A 22549-nucleotide genomic window follows, 5' to 3' on the forward strand; every position below is an offset into this window, starting at 1 on the left:
GTCCCTTTTACAATGTGGCACCTGAAAATAAACACATAGAAAACAGAGAATTTATTCAATATCACCAATAATAATGAATAGGAATTATTAAACTCAACAATGTATTAGGCACCAAGGGGGCACACTATTCTTGCCAAGAGTTTTGGATCTAGTTGGAAATGCAGAGTACAATTTTACATACTATTAAATATAAAAATAAACATTGTAGGAGTTTAGAGGTCAGAAATCTGAGTCCTAGAGTTGTTACTGGATGTTTCTAGGTTCTAACAAGGGTTAGGTCTTCAAAGGTACATCGGGTCTGAACACACCTTGTGTAAACAAGCACCCAAGTACTTTGATTAAAGTAGCCTATATATTTGTAGCACAAAACTGGAACCCAGGTTTCCTTGTTCTCTGGGTAGTCCTTCCTCCACTCTTTACAACGGAAAGAGGAGATCTTTGCTTGAGATAGCAAATACATGATTAAATCTACACGTTTTGGAAGGGCCCCTGAAATTTAAACTTGGTAAAACTCTAATTCCTGTGATTGTTCCCTGGTTAACCAACCTCCAGCCAGTGAAAGTTGTGACAATTCTTTTTGAACTGCATTTCCTTTTGGACTGATTTTAGAAATAGCTCAGGCTCGAAAGACAGTTTCTTATTTTCTTTAAAAAAACAACAAACAGGGCTTCCCTGGTGGCGCAGTGGTTGAGAGTCCGCCTGCCGATGCAGGGGACACGGGTTCGTGCCCCGGTCCGGGAGGATCCCACATGCCGCGGAGCGGCTGGGCCCGTGAGCTATGGCCGCTGAGCCTGCGCGTCCGGAGCCTGTGCTCCGCAACGGGAGAGGCCACAAAGGTGAGAGGCCCGCGTACCGCAAAAACAAACAAAAACAAAAAACAAACAAGAAACAAACCACCGCTAACACAGGAAGAACACAGGAAGTCTGGAATGTAGTCAAATAGGCTGCGTTTCCGGAATTCTATTTACACTCAAGCAAGATGGTGGGCTCCCTTTGCACATGCGCAGAAGAACGCTTGGTGGGGCGGGCAGTTCCGCCGCGTGGGGTCGCACTCCCGGCAGGGATTGGCGGAGCCAGGGCTGAGAGGCGGAACCGGAAGAGCCTGTGTTGTGCGGCTCTGCAAGTTCAGTGCCAGAGTCTTCCCAGCTTCTAGTTTTCAGCATCAGGTGTTGCTCTTGCTCGGGGCTGCCATGGGGGAAGCGGAGAAGTTTCACTACATCTACAGTTGTGACCTGGACATCAACGTGCAGCTTAAAATGTAAGAGAATCTGGGGACCGGGACTGGGATTGCTGAGCTTCGGGGGGGGGGGGGCGGGGGGGGAGGCAGGGGCCTATGGGTTGGGGAGAGAAGATGGTTATTAGCTTGATGGTCGGCCTGCGGACGGCCCGGAAGGCTGAAGCCAGGGAAACAGAGGTGAACGGGAGTTTGGAGAGGGGCCGTGTGCGAGGACTGAGGACGTGGTCTCAGTGAGAAGGACAGCGGTAGGAATAAGTTCGTAAGTCCCACAGGGTTTATTTTGAAGAAAGCGTTTTGCTGTTCACTGCAACCTTTTGTGGGATTATTACCGTCACATCTTACAGATAAAGAAATCAAGTCTTGGTTAAATCGTCGTCCTGCCGTTAATAATTGGAAGATCTTACTTTAAAACGGGGCTGGAAGGTGGAATGGAGACTGAAGAAATTATGAAAAGGTAGATACAGGCAGATAAGGTAGCTGAGCACATGGAGGTAGTACTAAAAACACGGGAGGTGATAGAGGATTAGGTTGAATCTTACGACAGTCTGGCATTGCTTAGCCAGGGAAGTTGGGAGTCAGTCAAAGGTGAGGAGGGCTCCAAGTGTAAAGGGAACAGAATATATAAGAAGAGAGCCTTGCAGGAAAATCTTGGGGTATCACAGTTGAAGTAAAGGTACAGGGCATGACATCTTGAGATGAGAATAATGGAACTGAGATGGGGAACAGGTAGCACCAAGTTGGAAATTATGTCCATTGGCAGTCTCATAGATGTATTTTCATATGTGAAAACTGTCATAAATTATCACAGATTTTTAATCCCAACATCATCATATGTTTTAGTCAGTATTCAACAAATGTGCCTCAGGCATAGGGCTACATACCTGTGGTAAATACATTTTCTGAGTCATTAGATGCTCCTTTGAATGATTGTTTCCAGAAGTTCCTTACTTCAGACTCTGACAAGTCCTTTACTGTTCATTTCGTGGTGGTGGTAAGAATAATATGCCAAACTGTACCTTTGTATAATACTTTACACACCCATTTAAAGTAGTTTCTACAGCATACACCGGTAGATGTTTATACAGGACCTGTATTGCCGTCATCTGGTAAAGGACTTTCCTTCAGTCTTATTCCTCTCAGTATTTCTTGGACATATGAATGCATTTTTTTTGAAACTTTTGAACATTAAAAGGAAAGAAGAAAAAATTTAAAAAAACCGGTCCATTATTAACGACACACATTGAGTATTTTGAGGAAAAGATAAAGCATAAATCAGAAGTTTGGCAAAATTCAGTACAAATCACCTTTTAGCGTCTGAGACTCGTTTTGGGGAGGGCAGGAAGTATCAGTTTAGAATCATATAGTCAGAGAATAGTAAATTTTAAAATTCTGTTTATTTTCCCCAGGCCTTTTCATCTGTTTCTGTGGTTTTAATAAAACTTGCACTTTGATGTCTCTTTTCTTAGTGCCATAGTTGAATATCAAACTGCCCACAAGACATGATCACTTTGGATGTCCCAAAGCACTTTAAAAGCAACTTGTCTAAAATGGAGCACATCATTAACACGCCCTCTAACTCTTATCTTCTCTCACCCTATTTTGGTGATTGTTAGCATCGTTCATTGATTTTGGTTAAGACAGAAAAGGAGTCATACGGATTCATGCAGACACCCCCTCTCACCTTCTCTGTTTAGTCCTTTACAAGTTGTCTTGAATCTACCTGCTCAGTATCTTTGATCCATGCCCCCTTTAAACCCCATTGCCCTAGCCTTAGTCTACCCTTTTCCTTTTAATTTTGATTGAAAGTCTTCCAACTGATCTTGCTTTCAGTGCCACCTCTCCATTACTTTCTTATACTCCTGCCAAAGTATCATAAACACAAATCTGATTATATTTCTCTCAATTCAAATTGTTCAGTTAACAGGTTTTTGAATTTTCATTTTGCGTGAGGCACTGTACTGAATTTGGTGGCTACTTGGCCTCCTTGCCTCCCTACACTTCATTCTCATCTCTAGCTTCTTCACATGAGCTTTATGCTTTAGCTCTACCAACCTGTAGTTCGTCAAGACACACCATCTTGCCTTTTTGCAGTTGTATATGCTGTTCTTTTATTCTGGGAGGACTCTCTGCCTCTGTTTCTCATCTTTCATATATTGTTCAGGCTCATTTCAGGCATCTATCTGGGTTAAGAGCCCCTACCTCCAAGCCACGTTAGGTGCTCCTGAGACTTTCTTATATATCTTTCTGTAATGGGAAGAACATTGGCTTTGGCTTCCTCTGTCCTGGTTTTTATTCTCAGCTCTGTTACTTACTTTGTGATCCTGGATAATAAGCTTGATCTCTGAGTCTGCTTCATGATTTATAACATGGTAATATGGTGCAAAGTAAGTAAGAAAGTCTCTGTAAAATGCCTGGCACAATATATGATGTAATCTTGATTTCCAAGCAATGTTCCTACCTCTTTTATAATGTTATGCATATCTTGTACTACTTAAAACACTGTATTTCTTAAAGAACTGATTAGATAATACATCTACATAGTAAAAAAAAAAAAAAAGAAAGCATAAAAAAAATACGCAGTTAAAAGTAAGTTTTCTCCCTAGAGCAAGAACTTAATGTTTTCCTGTAACACTGTATTGTTTATCTTGTCTTTCATTTCTGGACCTCTATGCTTAGTACAATAAATGTTGTTGAAAGACTACAGGAATAAGTGGTCAACTTGAAATTAATAAAACGAAACTAATGCTTGGAAAGCTGGTGACATCTAGAAGGTAGACACAAGAGTTGATGACAGGGTTTAAAATTAAGAAGCCTAAAATAGAGAAATATGTTGATGAAGTTAGGAATGACCTTCGGCATGTTAGTATGTTAAGAGACCTTTAGTAAATGAAAAAAATGACTAATTTCATCTATAGGAAAATGTTCAGGTAGCATAAGGTTACTGTGACATAACCATAAACTCTTAGTATTTGTTGTGTTTGTCTTTTAAAAATGTGTGTCTAAACATTATTGCTTTTATGCTTTCAGAGGAAGTTTGGAAGGGAAGAGAGAACAAAAGAGTTATAAGGCTGTTCTGGAAGACCCAATGTTGAAGTTTTCAGGACTGTACCAAGAAACATGTTCTGACCTCTATGTTACTTGCCAAGTTTTTGCAGAAGGGAAGCCTCTTGCCTTGCCAGTGAGAACATCCTACAAAGCATTTAGTACGAGATGGAAGTAAGTTGTTTTCTTGAATATGGTGGGTTCCAGACTATTCTCTCATTTCTTTATAGATGTTGAAAGTATTATTTGGGATTACAGAGGAATTAAAATTCTTTATTTAATACCTATAAGCAGTGATCAAATAGTTTAAAGTAGGAACCTACTCAGATAAAGTAGGTGGAAGTGAGGTGGAAGTGAATTTATTTACCTAATTGAGGTGGAAGTGAATTTATGTTTGTATTGAGTATATTGACATATTTTTATGAGAACTTGACTGATTCACAAAATGACCCAAACCAAAAACACGTCTCTAAATTTGCTCCCATTCTATGCCCTTGAACACAGAAACACTTTTGGATAGTCTGAGATGTTGTCTAAGCTGATGTTTGGAACTCAGATGTTTAGAGAGAGATATGTTGTCATCTGTTTGGATCAGTTGTTTATGTTAAATATGAAACAAACTTTTTTTTTTAAGTTCTTGGTTTATTAAGCATGCTGCATTAGCAAGCCATTGTTGGAATTCGAGGTAAATGTAATGAACATCAAGTTCCCGTTTTTCCAGGATAGTATTGTAGGTCCTTAATATAATCTCTTGACACTTCTTATTTGATAGATTGTGTGGTGCAGTTTTAATGTTTGATGCGTGAGTATTATTCAGTACCCTGGTAGGCTTGGTACAGGATACACAGGTTGTGTGCCTCTCAGTTCAGAAGTTTATGCCCACAGTATTCATGGAGGACAGGATGTGGCCACATGGACTCCCAGGCTGTACTGTGGAGGATACAACCCTTTGTTTACCAAGTGTGGCCCAGCAGACTGGGAAAAGTTTTGTGGAGAGATCAGAAGCCTAAGCTCTGATGATCTGGCTACACTGAAACCAACTGTTTTAATGGTGTAATTTCTTTAGTAGTATTTTTGTGGCTAGATATATACACACACGAGTATATATATGTATTTGTATTTATTCTGGAAAATTTCAAACCTGTAAAAGTAGAGAGAATAATATAAGGAACTTCCAGGGCTCCCTCACCTAGCTTCAGTAATTACTAACTCAGGCCAGTCTTGTTTCAGCTACACCCAATGTTATTTTGAAGCAAATTCCAAATATTATATCATCTTAATTTAAATATTTCTTTATGTCTGTAACATAGCTACATATCATCATTACACCTAAAACAACCCACCAAAACTCCTATAATTGTATCAGAGGTTCTTAAACTGGAATCAGGAAATCTACAAAACTCTGAAATTGTATGCAGAATTTTTTGTGTCTTGCGCATCTTTACAGGGACAGAGCTCAAAGCTTTTATTAGACTTTTTGAGGTGGCTTGTGACCCTCCAAAAGACTTAGAACCACAAATTTAGGTCTAGGAAGTCAACATTTATGGAGAATTCCACCTTTATTGGGGGAAATTGTATGGTGGTTTTGTTCCATGCCTTGGCAATAAAAGAGATTAGAGCAAAAGCAAATTCCCAGTTATAGGGAGATGAACATCTTTCTCCTCTTCCTCCCATTTACCAGCTCCTCTCTGCATTGTTTATGTATTATGTATTTTCAAGGATATAAAAACTTTCATATTTGTTCTCTCAAGGTTTGAGGTTTTTAGTTTATATTTTTTAAATTGTGAAACTAACAAAGTACTCTAAAATAATTACAATGGCTTTTTTTTAATTAAAAGGTTTAAAACAGCTGTGTAGAAGATAGATTGAGAAAATACCTTATGCTGGGTAAATATATGAGGATAGGTTTTTATCTTTTATTTTTTTAATTAATTAACTTACTTATTTTTGGCTGCGTTGGGTCTTCGTTGCTGTGTGTGGGCTTTCTCTAGTTGTGGTGAGCAGGGCTATTCTTCGTTGTGGTGCACGGGCTTCTCATTGTGGTGGCTGCTCTTATTGCGGAGCACGGGCTCTAGGCACGCGGGCTTCAGTAGTTGTGTCTCATGGGCTTCAGTAGTTGTGGCTCGCGGGCCCTAGAGCGCAGGCTCAGTAGTTGTGGCGCACAGGCTTAGTTGCTCCATGGCATGTGGGATCTCCCCGGACCAGTGCTCGAACCCATGTCCCCTGCATTAGCAGGTGGATTCTTAATCGCTGCGCCACCAGGGAAGTCCCTATCTTCTTTTAAATATACTCTTTGGGCTTAAGGGAAACATTTGCAGATTTTGTACATCCTGCTCTTTAGTATTTAAGAGTGAAGTTTGTACCAATTCATCAAAACAAAAATAGCACTTCTAAAATAAATAAGGGCAAACTTTTTTTTTTTTTTTTTTTGCGGTACGCGGGCCTCTCACTGTTGTGGCCTCTCCCGTTGCGGAGCACAGGCTCCGGACGCGCAGGCTTAGCGGCCATGGCTCACGGGCCCAGCCGCTCCGCGGCATGTGGGATCTTCCCGGACCGGGGCACGAACCCCTATCCCCTGCATTGCCAGGCGGACTCTCAACCACTGCGCCACCAGGGAACAATAAGGGCAAACTTTATACAGCCCTTATTTTCTATAAGCAATGACTTAAAAGAAGATTCTGTAGACTGGGGGGAAAATAAATTATACCACAAAAGGATCTCTTGCTATCTTAATTTTTGCATTTCAGAAAGTATTTTGGGGTAGTATGAGATTCCAAGTTGTCTAAATCTATTTCTAAGTTTCTGATAGTGAGTTGTGAGAGTTCAAATAATGAGAAGCTCATCCAAAATTCATCCGAATCTCTTCTACCATATTCTATTCTATCCTGTCCTATAATAAGAGAGCCCATGGGGAGGAAACCTGTACTTTCTTTAGTTACACTTAGGGTAAAATTATCAGCTTTAGGTGTGAAATACTGCAAATTTTTAAGTTATATATATGAATATTATTCTGCAGGCAAGTGGTTTAAATTTTTTTTTAATTTATATTTTGTCTTGTCATGTGGAGGATTTGAAATGGCTTTAGACATAGACTAATACAATTTTAAAATTAGAAAGTTAGGATTCAGGAGTGCATTAATCAGACTAGATAATTAGTACACTGGTGTATGCGTGTGGGGTACATGGTGGGAAGTCATACCATCCAGAATCAGGCTTTAGAATCCTGGAATATTTTGAAAGTTGCCAGGTGAATTTAAGCCTAATTAGAGTTGGGGCATGAAGAAGGGATGGTTCATGGGAAGGGAGAGAACAAAATGGTGTTCAAAATACACAGTTCTTTGATGTCTGACCAGATCTTTTCATAATTTCTAGAATATCTTGAGTGGTTTTCAAACTATTTTTTAGCTGAAGATTCATTTTCTTCAAAAGAAATCTTCTGCAGAAGCCCAGTATGTAAAACAGGTAAAGTGTTTTTGCTTAATTTAAAGAGGTGTGGGGGTCAGGTGTTGGATGGCAAAAGGTTTGAGGCAAATGATTGCTTGCTCTTATGTATTGTCTCCTAGTCAAAGGATAGAATATAAGGGTGAGTATTTTCACAGCTCATTTTGGGTATTGTTACTGACTTTTCTCTTTAACTTTAGCCTGTGTTAACTTATCTCTGTGGTTTGTTCATTGGCATAAGGTTACACTTAGTATTTACCTTTTTATTCTGGCCCACCATGTGAATAGTAATTAAATAAATTCATTTAGTTTCTTAAGCTTATCTGTAGGGGAGAAAGGCTTTTTAAACATGTATTTTATTTCTTTAAGAACTTCATAGAAGAAAAGGATTTAATGTTGTTTAGAGTCTCCTTGAAATTGATAGCCATCTCTAATTTTCCTGTAGGTCCTTGAATTTTTATGGTGGATGTAAATGTTTTGTTCTTTAATAAGTTCGTGAAAATTCTGTTCGGTTTCTTACTGATGCAGGTGTATTTGACCTAGACTGGGATATGCCCTTTGAGAATAATTTTGAGTAAACAGAGAGAAGCAATTCTGTGTGTCTGCTGGGTATTACTTTGTGTGTTGTTTGCGTAGTTTTCTTTTGGGATTTTAAAAGCCATCTGTTGTTTAAGGAAGTTGAGATGATCAGATAAATCCAGTGTTAAGTTTGAATGCAGAAGAAAATTTGCAGGGGTGAATAGAGATTTAAAAAAATGGGAGAGCTGTGCTGTCATTACTGTTAGTAAGAACAAACATTCCTTAGTGAAATCATATGTAAAAATATGCTTTGAAAGCATTAAAAAAATAGCTAAGCATTATTGGTATTAATGAAATAACTTGAGTGGAAGGAAAATCTCATGTAAAAAGTTGTCACATATCTGTCCAGAGCAGTCTAGTAACTTCATGTTACAAAGTTAGTGGATGGTCTCCTTTGATCTCTTTAAAATTTTGTTTTTTTTCTGCTTTATTGAGATACTGATGTATATTATAGGACAATATTATACCTAGCACCATTTTGAGTATAATATGAGTAATTCTGATTTCTTTCTTTTCTTAGTAAAAAACTGTTCTGGAGAATGCTTACAGAAAAAAAAAATCACAGTTTAGTTCTAAAACAACTTTGGTTCTAATAGGTTCACGTGTTTTCCCAGATTTTTATTAGCCATTATTATATTCCTTGTCTCTTAGTGATATCGTCTGTTTCTCTTTTCTTTTCTTCATTGAAGTGTAGCTGATTTACAATATTGTGTTGGTTTCAGGTATACAGCAAAGAGATTCTGTTATACATATATATGTATATATCTTTTTTCTTATTCTTTTCTATTATATTTTATTACAAGATATTGATTATAGTTCCCTGTGCTATACAGTAAATCCTTGATGTCTGAGTTTCTTGATTAAAGAATTTACCAGTGTTATTTTTCATGAGCTTTGTTTTTCAAAATATTTTTTTCATGTGTTCTATAGGCATACCTTGGAGATATTGCAGGTTCAGGTCTAGATCACCACAATAAAGCGAGTATTGCAATAAAGCGATTTTTTTGGTTTTCCAGTGCACATGAAAGTTATCTTTATACTGTAATCTATTAGGTGTGCAATAGCATTGTGTCTAAACACAGTGTTCATACCTTAATTAAAAATTACTTTATTGCTAAAAAATCCTATCATCTGAGCCTTCAGCAAGTCATAGTAGTAACATCTAACATCAAAGATCACTTACAACAGATCATCATAAAAAATATATTAATAATGAAAAAGTTTGAAATATTGAAAGAATTACCAAAATGTGATTAGAGAGACACAAAATGAGCAAAAGCTGTTGGAAAAATGGTACCCATAGACTTGTTAGATGCAGAGTTGCCATAAACCTCAATTTGTAAAAAATGCAATATCTGCAAAGCCCAATAAAGTGAAGTGAAATAAAATACAGATATGCCTGTATTTAAAATTGAAGTTGCCTAGAGCAAAATTGAGGTAAGTGCCACGTTATTTTTTGTACTACTAACTTAATCTTTTGACATTTTCTCTGGACAGACCTTCTTGTATGGTTTGTTAATTTAAAAGAAAGTTATACACATGTTTATGTTGACTTTCTTTCCTTAGCTTTATGTTTTTGTTGACTTTATTTCCATAGCTGGAATGAATGGCTAAAACTGCCTGTGAAATACCCTGACCTGCCCAGGAATGCGCAAGTGGCCCTGACTATATGGGATGTGTATGGACCAGGAAAGGCAGTGCCTGTGGGAGGAACAACAGTTTCACTGTTTGGAAAATACGGGTAAGCGTTTTCTTTTCCTATGGAAATGTTGTTGCTTTCTGGCCCTTTTCTTTCTTGACCTTAATAGTTTATGCCCAGTCTGGTTCTCTGTGCTAGGAAGTGAAACCTATTGGATACATATGATTCCGTAGTACTTGAGACTGAAGTTGACACATAATTCCTTCAGGAGATGCAGATAGATTAATTAAAAAACACAGTTTGTATTTCTCTACTGTTAATGATTGGTAATGCGATTTCTATTACGAAATAGTCATTGGAAACTGTAACCTTATTTTTAGGAATAAAAGGCTATTTGTCATATACTGTAACTGCTTTGTTATAGGGTTTTTCTGCTTTGTCATAATAGTGACAAAAAGGACAATAAACAGGGTTTAAAAAGTACTAAAGCACTAATTTGCTGTAATGGTAATGATTATAATAGGAAAGTTAATTTTGTTTTTAAAAATTTACAGATAATAGAGATTTATTGTAAAAAAAAAAAACAAAAACAAAAACATGAGAGTCCTTTAGGGTGTTTTTTCTCTATCCCTTTTCTTCTGAGCAGAGAGATCACTCTTCATCTTAAGAAAATTGTTGACATTCTATTCTTTCTATGTTTATTAATTGGAATTTTTCTCTAAAAAACTTGGTCTTTCATCATATATTGAGTTACCTTGGTATACAGTTCATATAGGAAAGGCAGATGAATGTTTAACTTTTTTCCCCTTTAACAATTTTAAGAATGAATTGGTTGGTGCCTTGGTAACCTTGAAAGTGACGATTGATTTTTTTTGTTATTTTGTTCTTAAGTTTTATCATGAACTTTTAAACAGTTTTGAAATGTTTCAATCCATTGTTCTTTTTATTCTTTATAATTCTCAAAAATTCCAATTTTTGGTCAGTCAGTAGGAGCCCCTTCAGGTTGATCCCATGTTCTTTTGACAGTATGTACACCAGTAGTCATTGGTAGCTTCTTTACTTTCTGGAGACAAGCTATTCCGGGCTCATTGGGAAATTTCCTGCCCCAGACCTGGACTCTCTGAAAGAAGTCCCAGTTCCTTTAGATCAAATGGTAGAGACTATAATCTAGGTATTATCAAACTTCTTAATTTTTGCCCATTTCAAAATTGAAAAATGTTATCTCCTAAATTAATTTTCACATCATTAAGTATGATTGAAGATGATCATATTGTGATATTTCCCTTTACATTTGTGTTTATGTTTCTGTGAATTGCTTTTTCATATCCTTCGCCCATTTTTTAAAATTGAGGTATAATTCACATACCATAAAATTCTTTGCCTTTTTTTTTGAGTTGTCATTTTTCTTATTAATGTGTAAGGGGTCTTTGTAGATTAGTGAATTAGCCCTTTGTGTGTTACATGTTACACATATTGTTTTTCCTGTTTGACATTTTCTTTCGAATTATCATATACTTGTTTGTTGCTTATTTACTTGCAGCTCATGAATCTTAAATTATGATGTTGAATTTATCAGTTTTTTATAAACCAGTGGTGGTTAGGAAGGCAGGTAGAACTAGATTGTCTGGGTTTAAAACCTGGCTCTTTTGCTTATTATCTGTGTACCCTTGGGCAAGTTATTTAATCTCTTTATGCCTCAGTTTCCTTATCTGTAAAAAGATATTAGTATTTACCTCACAGAGTAGTTGATGATGATAAATTACTAAAGACATGTAATGAGCTTAATAAGTGCTCAGTAAATATTAGCTGTCATTATTTCTGAACTATTCTTGTTAGTTTTGAATACTATTAATTATAAAATGTTTTAATATTAGAGACGGATAATCTTCTTCATTCGTAGTCCTTTCAGAATTTCTCTGGATAGTCTCTATATTTTATCAGATAAATATTAATATTATTTCCTCAGTTAAAAAAAAAAGCTCATTGTTATTTTGTTGGGAAACTGTATTGAATTATATATGTGAATTACAGAGAGAATTGCTATCCTTATGATATTCAATTTTTCTGTTCAGGATAGGATTTCTCAGAAAAGCTTCAACTCATGAATAAAATGTAGATGTAATTTCATTGAGAATAGCTTGATTGCTTAGTAATGTGTAGGTATTTTACTTTAATGTACCTATTAAAGAAATATTTATTATTGAAATCCATGCAGGAACAATAATTTAGACATAGTCTGAGACATCGTGGCCTCCAGTTTTAAATACGGTTTTTGATAAAATGGCATGTTATAGTAGAATGGACATATTACAAAATCAGTATGTTTCTTTTCTGGAGTGTTTGTACCTTTTTACTTTCTCTACCAGGGTGGAATTTGCTTGCCATATAGAAAAAAAAAATGCACAACAGTTTATTACTCTTACTGTAGTCTTAGTGGTTAAATCTTCTTGAGAAACAGCCAGATAGACCTCTTGGTTTTTCCTCCTGGCCTCTTCATTAGTGGTTTACCTTCTGAAATAACAGCGGGAGTTTCCCTCATGAAAACACCTCTTTTAACACTCATATATCGATACATTTTCATTGATCTTAGGACGTAGTTTCAGGAGACAATCTGACTAGACTATAGGTGTGAGACAATAGAAATTTCCACAGAAGTACAGTGAAATGACCTGCCTACAGCCAAATCAATTCTCAGATTGACATTTGTGACACTGTTTTACTTGGCCTTTGGCAAGTTTTTATAAAGTATGTGAAATCAGTAGTAATCATTGTGCGTATGTGTGTATAATGACTCATGTTAGATCGCCTACTATTCCCTCTAGGCTGATGCTTATAGTGACCTACACCTCAGAAAAAGGAAATCTGAAAAGCCCTATGAAATTAAAATAACTCCTTTTTCTCTCTGTGTCCTGGGGCCTTCCCTTGAAGGCTAACTGGGGTGCAGTGGAGACAAGCCGAGGTATTCCCCCGCAGGATATTGGACTTCCTGTGCACCTTTGGATTGTGGAAGAATATGATATTCAGGATGTTCCAGGTGCTATAGCAGAGTGCAGACATCCACTTGCACTGCTGGGTCACAGCTGCTTCTCTGCATGGTGTTGCTGACATTCATGGTGAGAAAGTAGCATGAGTCTTCTGTGTGATCTCAGCAGGAAGCCTGTGCAGATTTTTTTCCACCTACCGTTAAAAATCATGTCATGTGCCACCACAGTTCTCATGACTTAGGGAAATGCTGCTTTAGACCTTCATTTCCTCACATGTTTCTTAGGCAATGAAATAACACCAGTTGTACCCCACCTTGTTCCTTAAATAGTCCTGGTATGGACTTATTAGCTTTTTAAAAGTGGTCCTCAAAGTGTCTAATAGCTGTGTTATAGTATCGGGAGTCCTGTGACTACCAACTCTTGCTGTTTGCTAATACCTGTTTTGTATACTTGAGTCAGTGTGAAGCAGTGCTTCTTGGAGGATAGTGTAGTTAATCGAAAGACAGATCTGTTAGGATATGGCTGGAGTAACTAATTGTCCTCATTTTGAAAGTCTAGCTTGTGAGATTCCTAAGTAGCTAAAGAATTGATTGATCATTAGGTTGAATTGGCAAAGGATCATACGCAAGCTGTATATTTCTCTTGCAGATGTTTTTTCCAAATGTGAATTCTGAAGTCAGGCCAGTTGTTGCTGTAGTAGCTTGGCACTGGGAGCTGGAGCATCTACAGCAGCTGTTGCTGGGGCCTCTGCTTGTGTCTGAGGGAGATCCTGCTGTACCGTTTTCTTCTTTCTTGCCTGTTTGGCTTAATTTCCCAAATGGACTTGATGCTCTGAGCATCTTCTGGCTTGCCACCTGGAGGCTGTGTAACTCTCTGTAAAGGTTCCATTAGTGTCAAAAGAAAGTAATATGTTCACTTGATCATTTGAATCACTTGGCATCACCCCTACCTTCCATGTCCCCTTATCCTTAAATTTCTTCTCCAGATCCATCCCAAGGCACCTAAATCATTTAGTATACTGACTTCCTGCCAAATGTACTTATTTTTGATTTAGTTAAGTTCAGCCAAACTATTCACTTGGGGGCAAGGAAGTGGAGAGAAGGAAGGGAAGCTTTCTGCTGTTTCTGAAGGTACATTTAAGGATATTCATTGAAAGTGGTATTATGACCTTACTGTACCCAGTTTCTTAGAGACTAAGGTCTGCTTGCTGTTGAATGTCTCTCAGTTGAAAGGGAAAGAAAATGAACTTTATAAAGGCTTTTTAAATAATAACACTTTTTTTTTAATCTTTAACATGATAGATAAATACTGGGTGTATTGAGCCTTCACAACCAGTCAGTACATTTTGTGTTGGGCCTATAAAGTAAGCTTTTGCAGATATGGTTGCTGGATATTACTTGTTTGTTGCTAAACTTAGAGACCTTAACATATTTGGTCCTTAATCTTATACTGCTCATCAGCTTGTAGCTGTCCCTTATAGTTTCCAATCTAAATGTTTATGGCATCATTACTTACATACATTACATAATATTCAGTGAAAATTCTCTTTATTACCTCAGGAAAATCTGCTAAGAAATTTTCCATTGGTCGGTCAGATCATGATAATAATGGGTTAAAAATTAATGTGAACCTTTTACAGTTAAGTACAGTGGTTTTAAAGATGGGAAAAGTGCATCACTATATCCACCTTTTACCTAATTAAGAGATTATTTAATATGGGAGTCTTTGGACTTGCCTACTCACCTGCACACACTTCTAGTCTTATTCTTTTTTTTTTTTTTTTTTTTTTTGCAGTACGCGGGCCTCTCACCGCTGTGGCCTCTCTCATTGCAGAGCACAGGCTCTGGACGCGCAGGCCCAGCGGCCATGGCTCACGGGCCTAGCCGCTCCGCAGCATGTAGGATCCTCCTGCACCGGGACACAAACCCGTGTCCCCTGCATCGGCAGGCAGACTCTCAACCACTGCGCCACCAGGGAAGCCCTAGTCTTATTCTTTTCATTGCGATTGACAGCTTGGCCTTTCAGCTTTGGGAGGATGCTGTTTGAATAGACTTTATATTGTTTGAAAGGCCTTGTTAAACAACACTTAAAAAAGAAAACACACTAACAGAAGACTATCTCTAACCCTCTTCGAAGAAACAAAACTCAGAAACTTGACAGCATATTTAAAAAACATATTTGTCTAAAACTCCTTTTATGAGTTTGTTCAACCTTTACTATGGGTCTTCATGGTAGCTTTTTGAAAGAAGCTGAAGCATGACAATCAGAGGTCATGTAGTCTTTTACTTTAAAGCAGTATCATCCAGCTCAGGCTGAATTCCAACGATATGTTAAATTTCTGATTTGTAGACATGGGTATTTTTTCTTACTGAATCCACTATTGTATTCCTTTTTAGGCATCTTTGTTATGGAAAAGAAGATGGGAGAAAAATAAGCCTGTACCCAGTGAAAAGGAAAATAATAGCTAACATTTATCGAATACTTATTACATGGCAGACACTATTCTAAGTACTTTTTACTTGTACTGGTTTATTTAATTTTTCTAACAACTCTGTGAGATACAGTTCCTCTTTATAATCTCATTTTATAGATGAGGAAACTGAGGCACAGAGAAGTTAAGTAACTTACCCAAAGTCTTGTAGGTAATAGATGGCACAGCTGGGATCCAAACCTCGGCAGTTCAACTCCGCTGTCTACTATGCTGAATTGTCACTTAAAGTAGAAAGTTATGTAATTATTTTAATTTTGGTTTCAGTCATTGTAAATGTGACATTCTTTAACTGGGTAGAAATTTGGTTTCTGTTTCTAAGATCTCCACTGAAGTGATGAAGTGCACGTGGTCCATTACTGATGCTTCTCTGTTTCCAGTTTACCTTTAGAATCTCTGTAATAGTTCTAACTGCTTGGAGGAGAAAAGAATGGCACGTGAAAAACAGTGTTACATGGATTTTAGTTGCTTGGTTAATTGCTTTACAGCCCACTGGAGGCTTAAAGCTTGGCAAGAGAGACATGTATTTCCTTGGTAGAATTCTCTCTGTTTACGAATCCGAAATTTCCCATAATGAACTACATTAATTTAATTCTGTCCTCAACATTCTCTTTTTGCCTAGCATGTTTCGCCAAGGGATGCATGACTTGAAAGTCTGGCCTAACGTGGAAGCAGATGGATCAGAACCCACAAAAACTCCTGGCAGAACAAGCAGTACTCTCTCAGAAGATCAGATGAGCCGCCTTGCCAAGGTAAAAAAGAAGCTATTGGAACAGGTGGAAGGCTCTGAATGATATCTGTTGTAGTATAAATTGACATTATGAATTCTGTCAGATTACTTCTTAATTTAAATTTAATCTTTTAATAATAGTTTTATTGAAATATAATTCACATACCATAAAGTTCACCCTTGGAAAGTGTACAGTTTAATGGTTTTTTAGAGAATTCACAAAGTTGTGCAATCATCATCACTGTTTACTTTTAGACCATTTTTATCAAAAATATAACCATGTACCCATTAGCAGTCATTCCCCATTCCCTCCTTCCTCCAGCCCCTGGCAACCACTCATCTACTTTCTATCTCTGTAGCTATTCCAATTCTGGACATTTCACATAAAGAGAATCATATAATACGTGGCCTTTTGTGTCTGTAATTCCAACAGATTTGAAAATGTAGAGCTTTTGGTGATACCTTCAAAATGACCACCTACTTTTCTGGTAACATCGTGTTAAAGATGCAAGTGCTATTACATGCTAGAGATTCTTATATTGTTTGAAGGTGAAAATTTCTTACATTAGCTCGTCTAAATTACCCTCATTCCACCCCACCTCTCTTTTGGTAAATTGACTGAGTTATTACCTCTTTCTTTCAAAACTGTGTTAATGAAGTGTTTTCATTTAATGTTTGTATTTCTAAGTTCAATTCTATTCTTAAATCACAACAGTGTAACTTATGTTGTGAATATCTGTTCAAAGGGTACTATGTTAGATACTGTTTAAAGATACTTTTACAATACTTTTGTTAAGAGACTTTCTTTTAATTTTTACATGTAATTTTCCTTTGTGATCTTACTAGTTATGGATGACTCTATTATGTCTGGAGAGAGTTTTAATGCCAAGCATTGTACAACTTTTTTGTTTTAGATTCCATATATATGTGTTAGCATACAGTATTTGTCTTTCTCTCTCTGACTTACTTCACTCTGTATGACAGACTCTAGGTCCATCCACTTCAGTACAAATAACTCAATTTCGTTTCCTTTTATGGCTGAGTAATATTCCATTGTATATATGTGCCACATCTTCTTTATCCATTCATCTGTCAGTGGACAGTTAGGGTGCTTCCATGTCCTGGCTATTGTAAATAGTGCTGCAATGACCATTGTGGAACATGACTCTTTTTGAATTATGGTTTTCTCAGCGTATATGCCCAGTAGTGGGATTGCTGGGTCATATGGTAGTTGTGTTTTTAGTTTTCTAAGGAACCTCCATACTGTTCTCCATAGTGGCTGTATCAGTTTACATTCCCACCAACAGTGCCAGAGGGTTCCCTTTTCTCCACACCCTCTTCAGCATTTATTGTTTCTAGATTTTTTGATGATGGCCATTCCGACTAGTGTGAGGTGATAGCTCATTATAGTTTTGATTGAATTTCTCTGATGATTAGCGATGATGAGCATCCTTTCAAGTGTTTGTTGGCAGTCTGTGTATCTTCTTTGGAGAAATGTCTATTTAGGTTGTCTGCGCAATTTTGGATAGGTTTGTTTGTTTTTTGGATATTGAGCTGCATGAGCTGCTTGTAAGGTTTGGAGATTAATCCTTTGTCAGTAGCTTCATTTGCAAATATTTTCTCCCATTCAGAGGGTTGTCTTTTCGTCTTGTTTATGGTTTCCTTTGCTGTGCAAAGGCTTTGAAGTTTCATTAGGTCCCATTTGTTTATTTTTCTTTTTATTTCTATTTCTTTAGGAGGTGGGTCAAAAAGGATTTTGCTTTGATTTATGTCATAGAGTGTTCTGCCTATGTTTTCCTCAAAGAGTTTTATAGTGTCTGGTCTTACATTTAGGTCTTTAATCCATTTTGAGTTTATTTTTGTGTATGGTGTTAGGGAGTGTTCTAATTTCATTCTTTTACATGTAGCTGTCATTTTCCCAGCACCACTTATTGAAGAGGCTGTCTTTTCTCCATTGTATATTTTTGCCTCCTTTATCAAAAATAAGGTGACCATATGTGCATGGGTTTATCTCTGGGCTTTCTATCCTGTTCTATTGATCTATAGTTCTCTTTTTTTGCCAGTACCATACTCTCTTGATTACTGTAGCTTCGTAGTGTAGTCTGAAGTCACGGAGCCTGATTCCTCCAGCTCTGTTTTTCTTTCTCAAGATTGCTTGGGCTACTCAAGGTCTTTTGATTTTCAACACAAATTGTGAAATTTTTTGTTCTAGTTCTGTGAAAAATGCCATTGGCAATTTGATAGGAATTGCATTGAATCTGTAGATTGCTTTGGGTAGTATAGTCATTTTCACAATGTTGATTCTTCCAATCCAAGAACATGGTATACCTCTCCATCTGTTTGTGTCATCTTTAATGTCTTTCATCAGTGTCTTATAGTTTTCTGCATACAGGTCTTTTGTCTCCTTAGGTAAGTTTATTCCTAGGTATTTTATTCTTTTTGTTGAAGTAGTAAATGAGAGTGTTTCCTTAATTTCACTTTCAGATTTTTCATCACTAGTGTGTAGGAATGCAAGAGATTTCTGTGCATTAATTTTGTAGTCTGCTACTTTACCAAATTCATTGATTAGCTCTAGTAGTTCTCTGGTAGCGTCTTTAGGATTCTCTATGTATAGTATCATGTCATCTGCAAACAGTGGCAGCTTTACTTCTTCTTTTCCGATTTGCATTCCTTTTATTTCTTTTTTTTCCTCTGATTGCTGTGGCTAAAACTTCCAAAACTATGTTGTATAAGAGTGGTGAGAGTGGGCAACCTTGTCTTGTTCAGGATTTTAGAGGAAATGGTTTCAGCTTTTCACCATTGAGAACGATGTTGGCTGTGGGTTTGTCATATAACGTCTTTATTATGTTGAGGTAAGTTCCCTCTTTGCCTACTTTCTGGAGAGTTTTTATCATAAATGGGTGTTGAATTTAGTTGAAAGCTTTTTCTGCATCTGTTGAGATTATCATATGGTTTTTATTCTTCAGGTGGTTAATGTGGTGTATCACATTGATTTGCGTGTATTGAAGAATCCTTGCATTCCTGGGATAAACCCCACTTGATCATGGTGTATGATCCCTTTAATGTGCCTTTGGATTCTGTTTGCTCATTTTATTGAAGATTTTTGCATCAGTGGTCATCAGTGATATTGGTCTGTACTTTTCTTTTTTTGTGATATCTTGTTTGATGTTGGTATCAGGGTGATGGTGGCTCCGTAGAATGAGTTTGAGAGTGTTCCTCCCTCTGCTATATTTTGGAAGAGTTTGAGAAGGATAGGTGTTAGTTCTTCTCTAACAGCTAATTTGGTAGAATTTACCTGTGAAGCCATCTGGTCCTGGGCCCTTGTTGGAAGATTTTTAATAACAGTTTCAATTTCAGTGCTTGCGTTTGGTCTGTTTATATTTTCTCTTTCTTCCTGGTTCAGTCTCGGAAGGTTGTGCGTTTCTAAGAATTTGTCCATTTCTTCCAGGTTGTCCATTTTATTGGCATATAGTTGCTTATAGTAATCTCCCTTGATCCTTTGTGTTTCTGCAGTGTCAGTTGTTACTTCTCTTTTTCAATTTTAATTCTGTTGGCTTGAGTCTTCTCCTTTTATTCTTGATGAGCCTGTCTAATGGTTAATTAATCATGTTTATCTTCTCAAAGAACCAGCTTTTAGTTTTATTCATATTTTTTATTGTTTTCTTCATTTCTTTTTTATTTATCTCTGATCTGATCTTTATGATTTCTTTCCTTATGCTAACTTTAGGGTTTTTTGTTCTTCTTTGTCTAATTGCTTTAGTTGTAAGATTAGGTTGTTTGAGGTTTTTCTTGCTTCTTGAGGGAGGATTGTATTGCTATAAACTTCCCTCTTAAAACTGCTCTTGCTGCATGCCGTAGGTTTTGGGCCATCGTGTTTTCAGTCATTTGTTTCTAGGTATTTTTTTATTTCCTCAGTTATCTCTTGGTTATTTGGTAGCATATTGTTTAGCCTCCATGTGTTTGTATTTTTACATTTTTTTTCCTGTAATTGATATCTAGTCTTTATAGCGTTGTGTTCAGAAAAGATACTTGATATGATTTCAATTTTCTTAAATTTACCAAGGCTTGATTTGTGACCGAAGATATGATCTATCGTGGAGAATGTTCCATGAGCACTTGAGAAGAAAGAGTATTCTGTTGTTTTCGGATGGACTGTCCTATAAATGTCAATTAAGTGCATCTTGTTTAATGTATCATTTAAAGCTTGTGTTTCCTTATTTATTTTCATTTTAGATGATCTGTCCATTGGTGAAAGTTGGTTGTTAAATCCCCTACTATTATTATGTTACTGTCAATTTCCCCTTTTATGGTTGTTAGCATTTGCCTTATGTATTGAGGTGCTCCTATGTTGGGTGCATAAATATTTACAATTGTTACATCTTCGTCTTGGATGGGTCCCTTGATCATTATGTAGTGTCCTTTGTCTCTTGTGCTAGTCTTTATTTTAAAGTCTATTTTGTCTGATATGAGAATGTTACTCCAGCTTTCTTTTGATTTCCATTTGCATGGAATATCTTTTTCCATCTCCTCACTTTCAGTCAGTATGTGTCCCTGGGTCTGAAGTGGGTCTCTTGTAGACGGCATATGTATGGGTCTTGTTTTGTATCCATTCAGCCAGTCTGTGTCTTCTGGTTGGAGCATTTAATCCATTTACATTTAAGGTAATTGTCAATATGTATGTTCCTATTACCATTTTCTTAATTGTTTTGGGTTTGTTATTGTAGGTCTTTTCCTTCTGTTGTGTTTCCTGCCTAGAGAAGTTCCTTTAGCATTTGTTGTAAAGCTGGTTTGGTGGTGCTGAATTCACTTAGCTTTTACTCGTCTGTGAATGTTTTAATGTCTCCATCGAATCTGAATGATATCCTTGCTTGGTTGTAGGTTTTTTCATTTCATCACTTTAAATATGTCCTGCCACTCCCTCTGGCTTGCAGAGTTTCTGCTGAAAGATCAGCTCTTAACCTTATGGGGATTCCCTTGTATGTTATTTGTTGTTTTTTCCTTGCTGCGTTTAATTTTTTCTTTGTATTTAATTTTTGATAGTTTGATTAATATGTGTCTTGTCATGTTTCTCCTTGGATTTATCCTTTATGGAATTCTCTGTGCTTCCTAGACTTGATTGACTATTTCCTTTCCCATATTAGGGAAGTTTTCCACTATAATCTCTTCAAATATTTTCTCAGTCCCTTTTTTTCCCTCTTTTTCTTCTGGGACCCCTATATTTCAAATATGGCTTCGTTTAATGTTGTCCCAGAGGTCTCTGAGACTGTCCTCAATTCTTTTCAATCTTTCTTCTTTATTCTGCTCTGCAGTAGTTATTTCTACTATTTTATCTTCCAGGTTACTTATCTGTTCTTCTGCCTCAGTTATTCTGCTGTTGATTCCTTCTAGAGAATTTTTAATTTCATTTATTGTGTTGTTCATCATTGTTTGTTTGCTCTTTAGTTCTTGTAGTTCCTTGTTAAAACTTTCTTGTTTGTTCTGCATTGTATTTCCAATATTTTGGATCATCTTTACTATCATTACTCTGAATTATTTTTCAGGTAGACTGGCTATTTCCTCTTCATTTGTTTGGTCTGATGGGTTTTTATCTTGCTTCTTCATCTGCTGTGTGTTTCTCTGTCTTCTCAGTTTGCTTAACTTACTGTGTTTGGGGTCTTCTTTCTCAGGCTGCAGGTTCTTAGTTCCCATTTTTCTTAGTGTCTGCCCCCAGTGGCTAAGGTTGGTTCAGTGGATTGTGTATGCTTCCTGATGGAGGGGACTGGTGCCTGTGTTCTGGTGGATGAGGCTGGATATTGTCTTTCTGGCTGGCAGGACCATGTCCGGTGGTGTGTTTTGGGGTGCCTGTGACCTTACTGTGATTTTAGGCAGCCTCTCTGCTAATGGGTGGTGTTGTGTTCCTGTCTTGCCAGTTGTTTGGCGTAGGGTGCCCAGCACTGTAGCTTGCTGGTCATTGAGTGGAGCTGAGTCTTAGAGTTGAGATGGAGATCTCTGGGAGAGCTTTCACTGTTTGACATTACGTGGAGCCGGGAAGTCTCTGGTGGACCAGTGTCCTGAACTCAGCTGTCCCACCTCAGAGACACACCCAGTCGGAGCACCAAGACCCTGTCAGCCACATGATTTAGAAGAAAAGGGAGAAAAAAAAGAAAGAAAGAAAAAAATAAAACAAAGTTATTAAAATAAAAAAAATTTTAAATTATTAAAAATAAAAAAATTTAAAAAAAGAGAAAAAAAGTCAGAAACAACCTTAGGACAAAGGTAAAAGCAAAGTTATACAGACAAAAATCGCACAAAGAAGCATACACATTCACACTCGCAAAAGGAGAAAAAGGAAAAAATATATATATCGATATACTAAAATAAAAACAGGAAGTGAGCAACCAAATCTACCAATGATAATAAACTCTAAATA

At 37.0% G+C, this 22549-nt stretch overlaps 1 protein-coding gene across 1 annotated transcript in view; it reads left to right on the forward strand.

Moving 5' to 3' along the window:
- The first annotated feature begins 1172 nt into the window (after positions 1-1172).
- Positions 1173-22549, forward strand: part of PIK3C3 (phosphatidylinositol 3-kinase catalytic subunit type 3) — a 144652-nt gene continuing 123275 nt past the window's right edge. The window contains exons 1-4 of the mRNA XM_079717252.1: positions 1173-1258; positions 4265-4453; positions 9897-10040; positions 16033-16162. Of these exons, the coding sequence (XP_079573378.1) occupies positions 1191-1258; positions 4265-4453; positions 9897-10040; positions 16033-16162 (531 nt within the window). The 5' untranslated portion in view covers positions 1173-1190. The remainder of the gene's footprint in view (positions 1259-4264; positions 4454-9896; positions 10041-16032; positions 16163-22549) is intronic.

The sequence above is a fragment of the Hyperoodon ampullatus genome, assembly GCF_949752795.1.
Source record: "Hyperoodon ampullatus genome assembly, chromosome: 13".
NCBI classification, from domain to species: Eukaryota; Metazoa; Chordata; class Mammalia; order Artiodactyla; family Ziphiidae; genus Hyperoodon; species Hyperoodon ampullatus.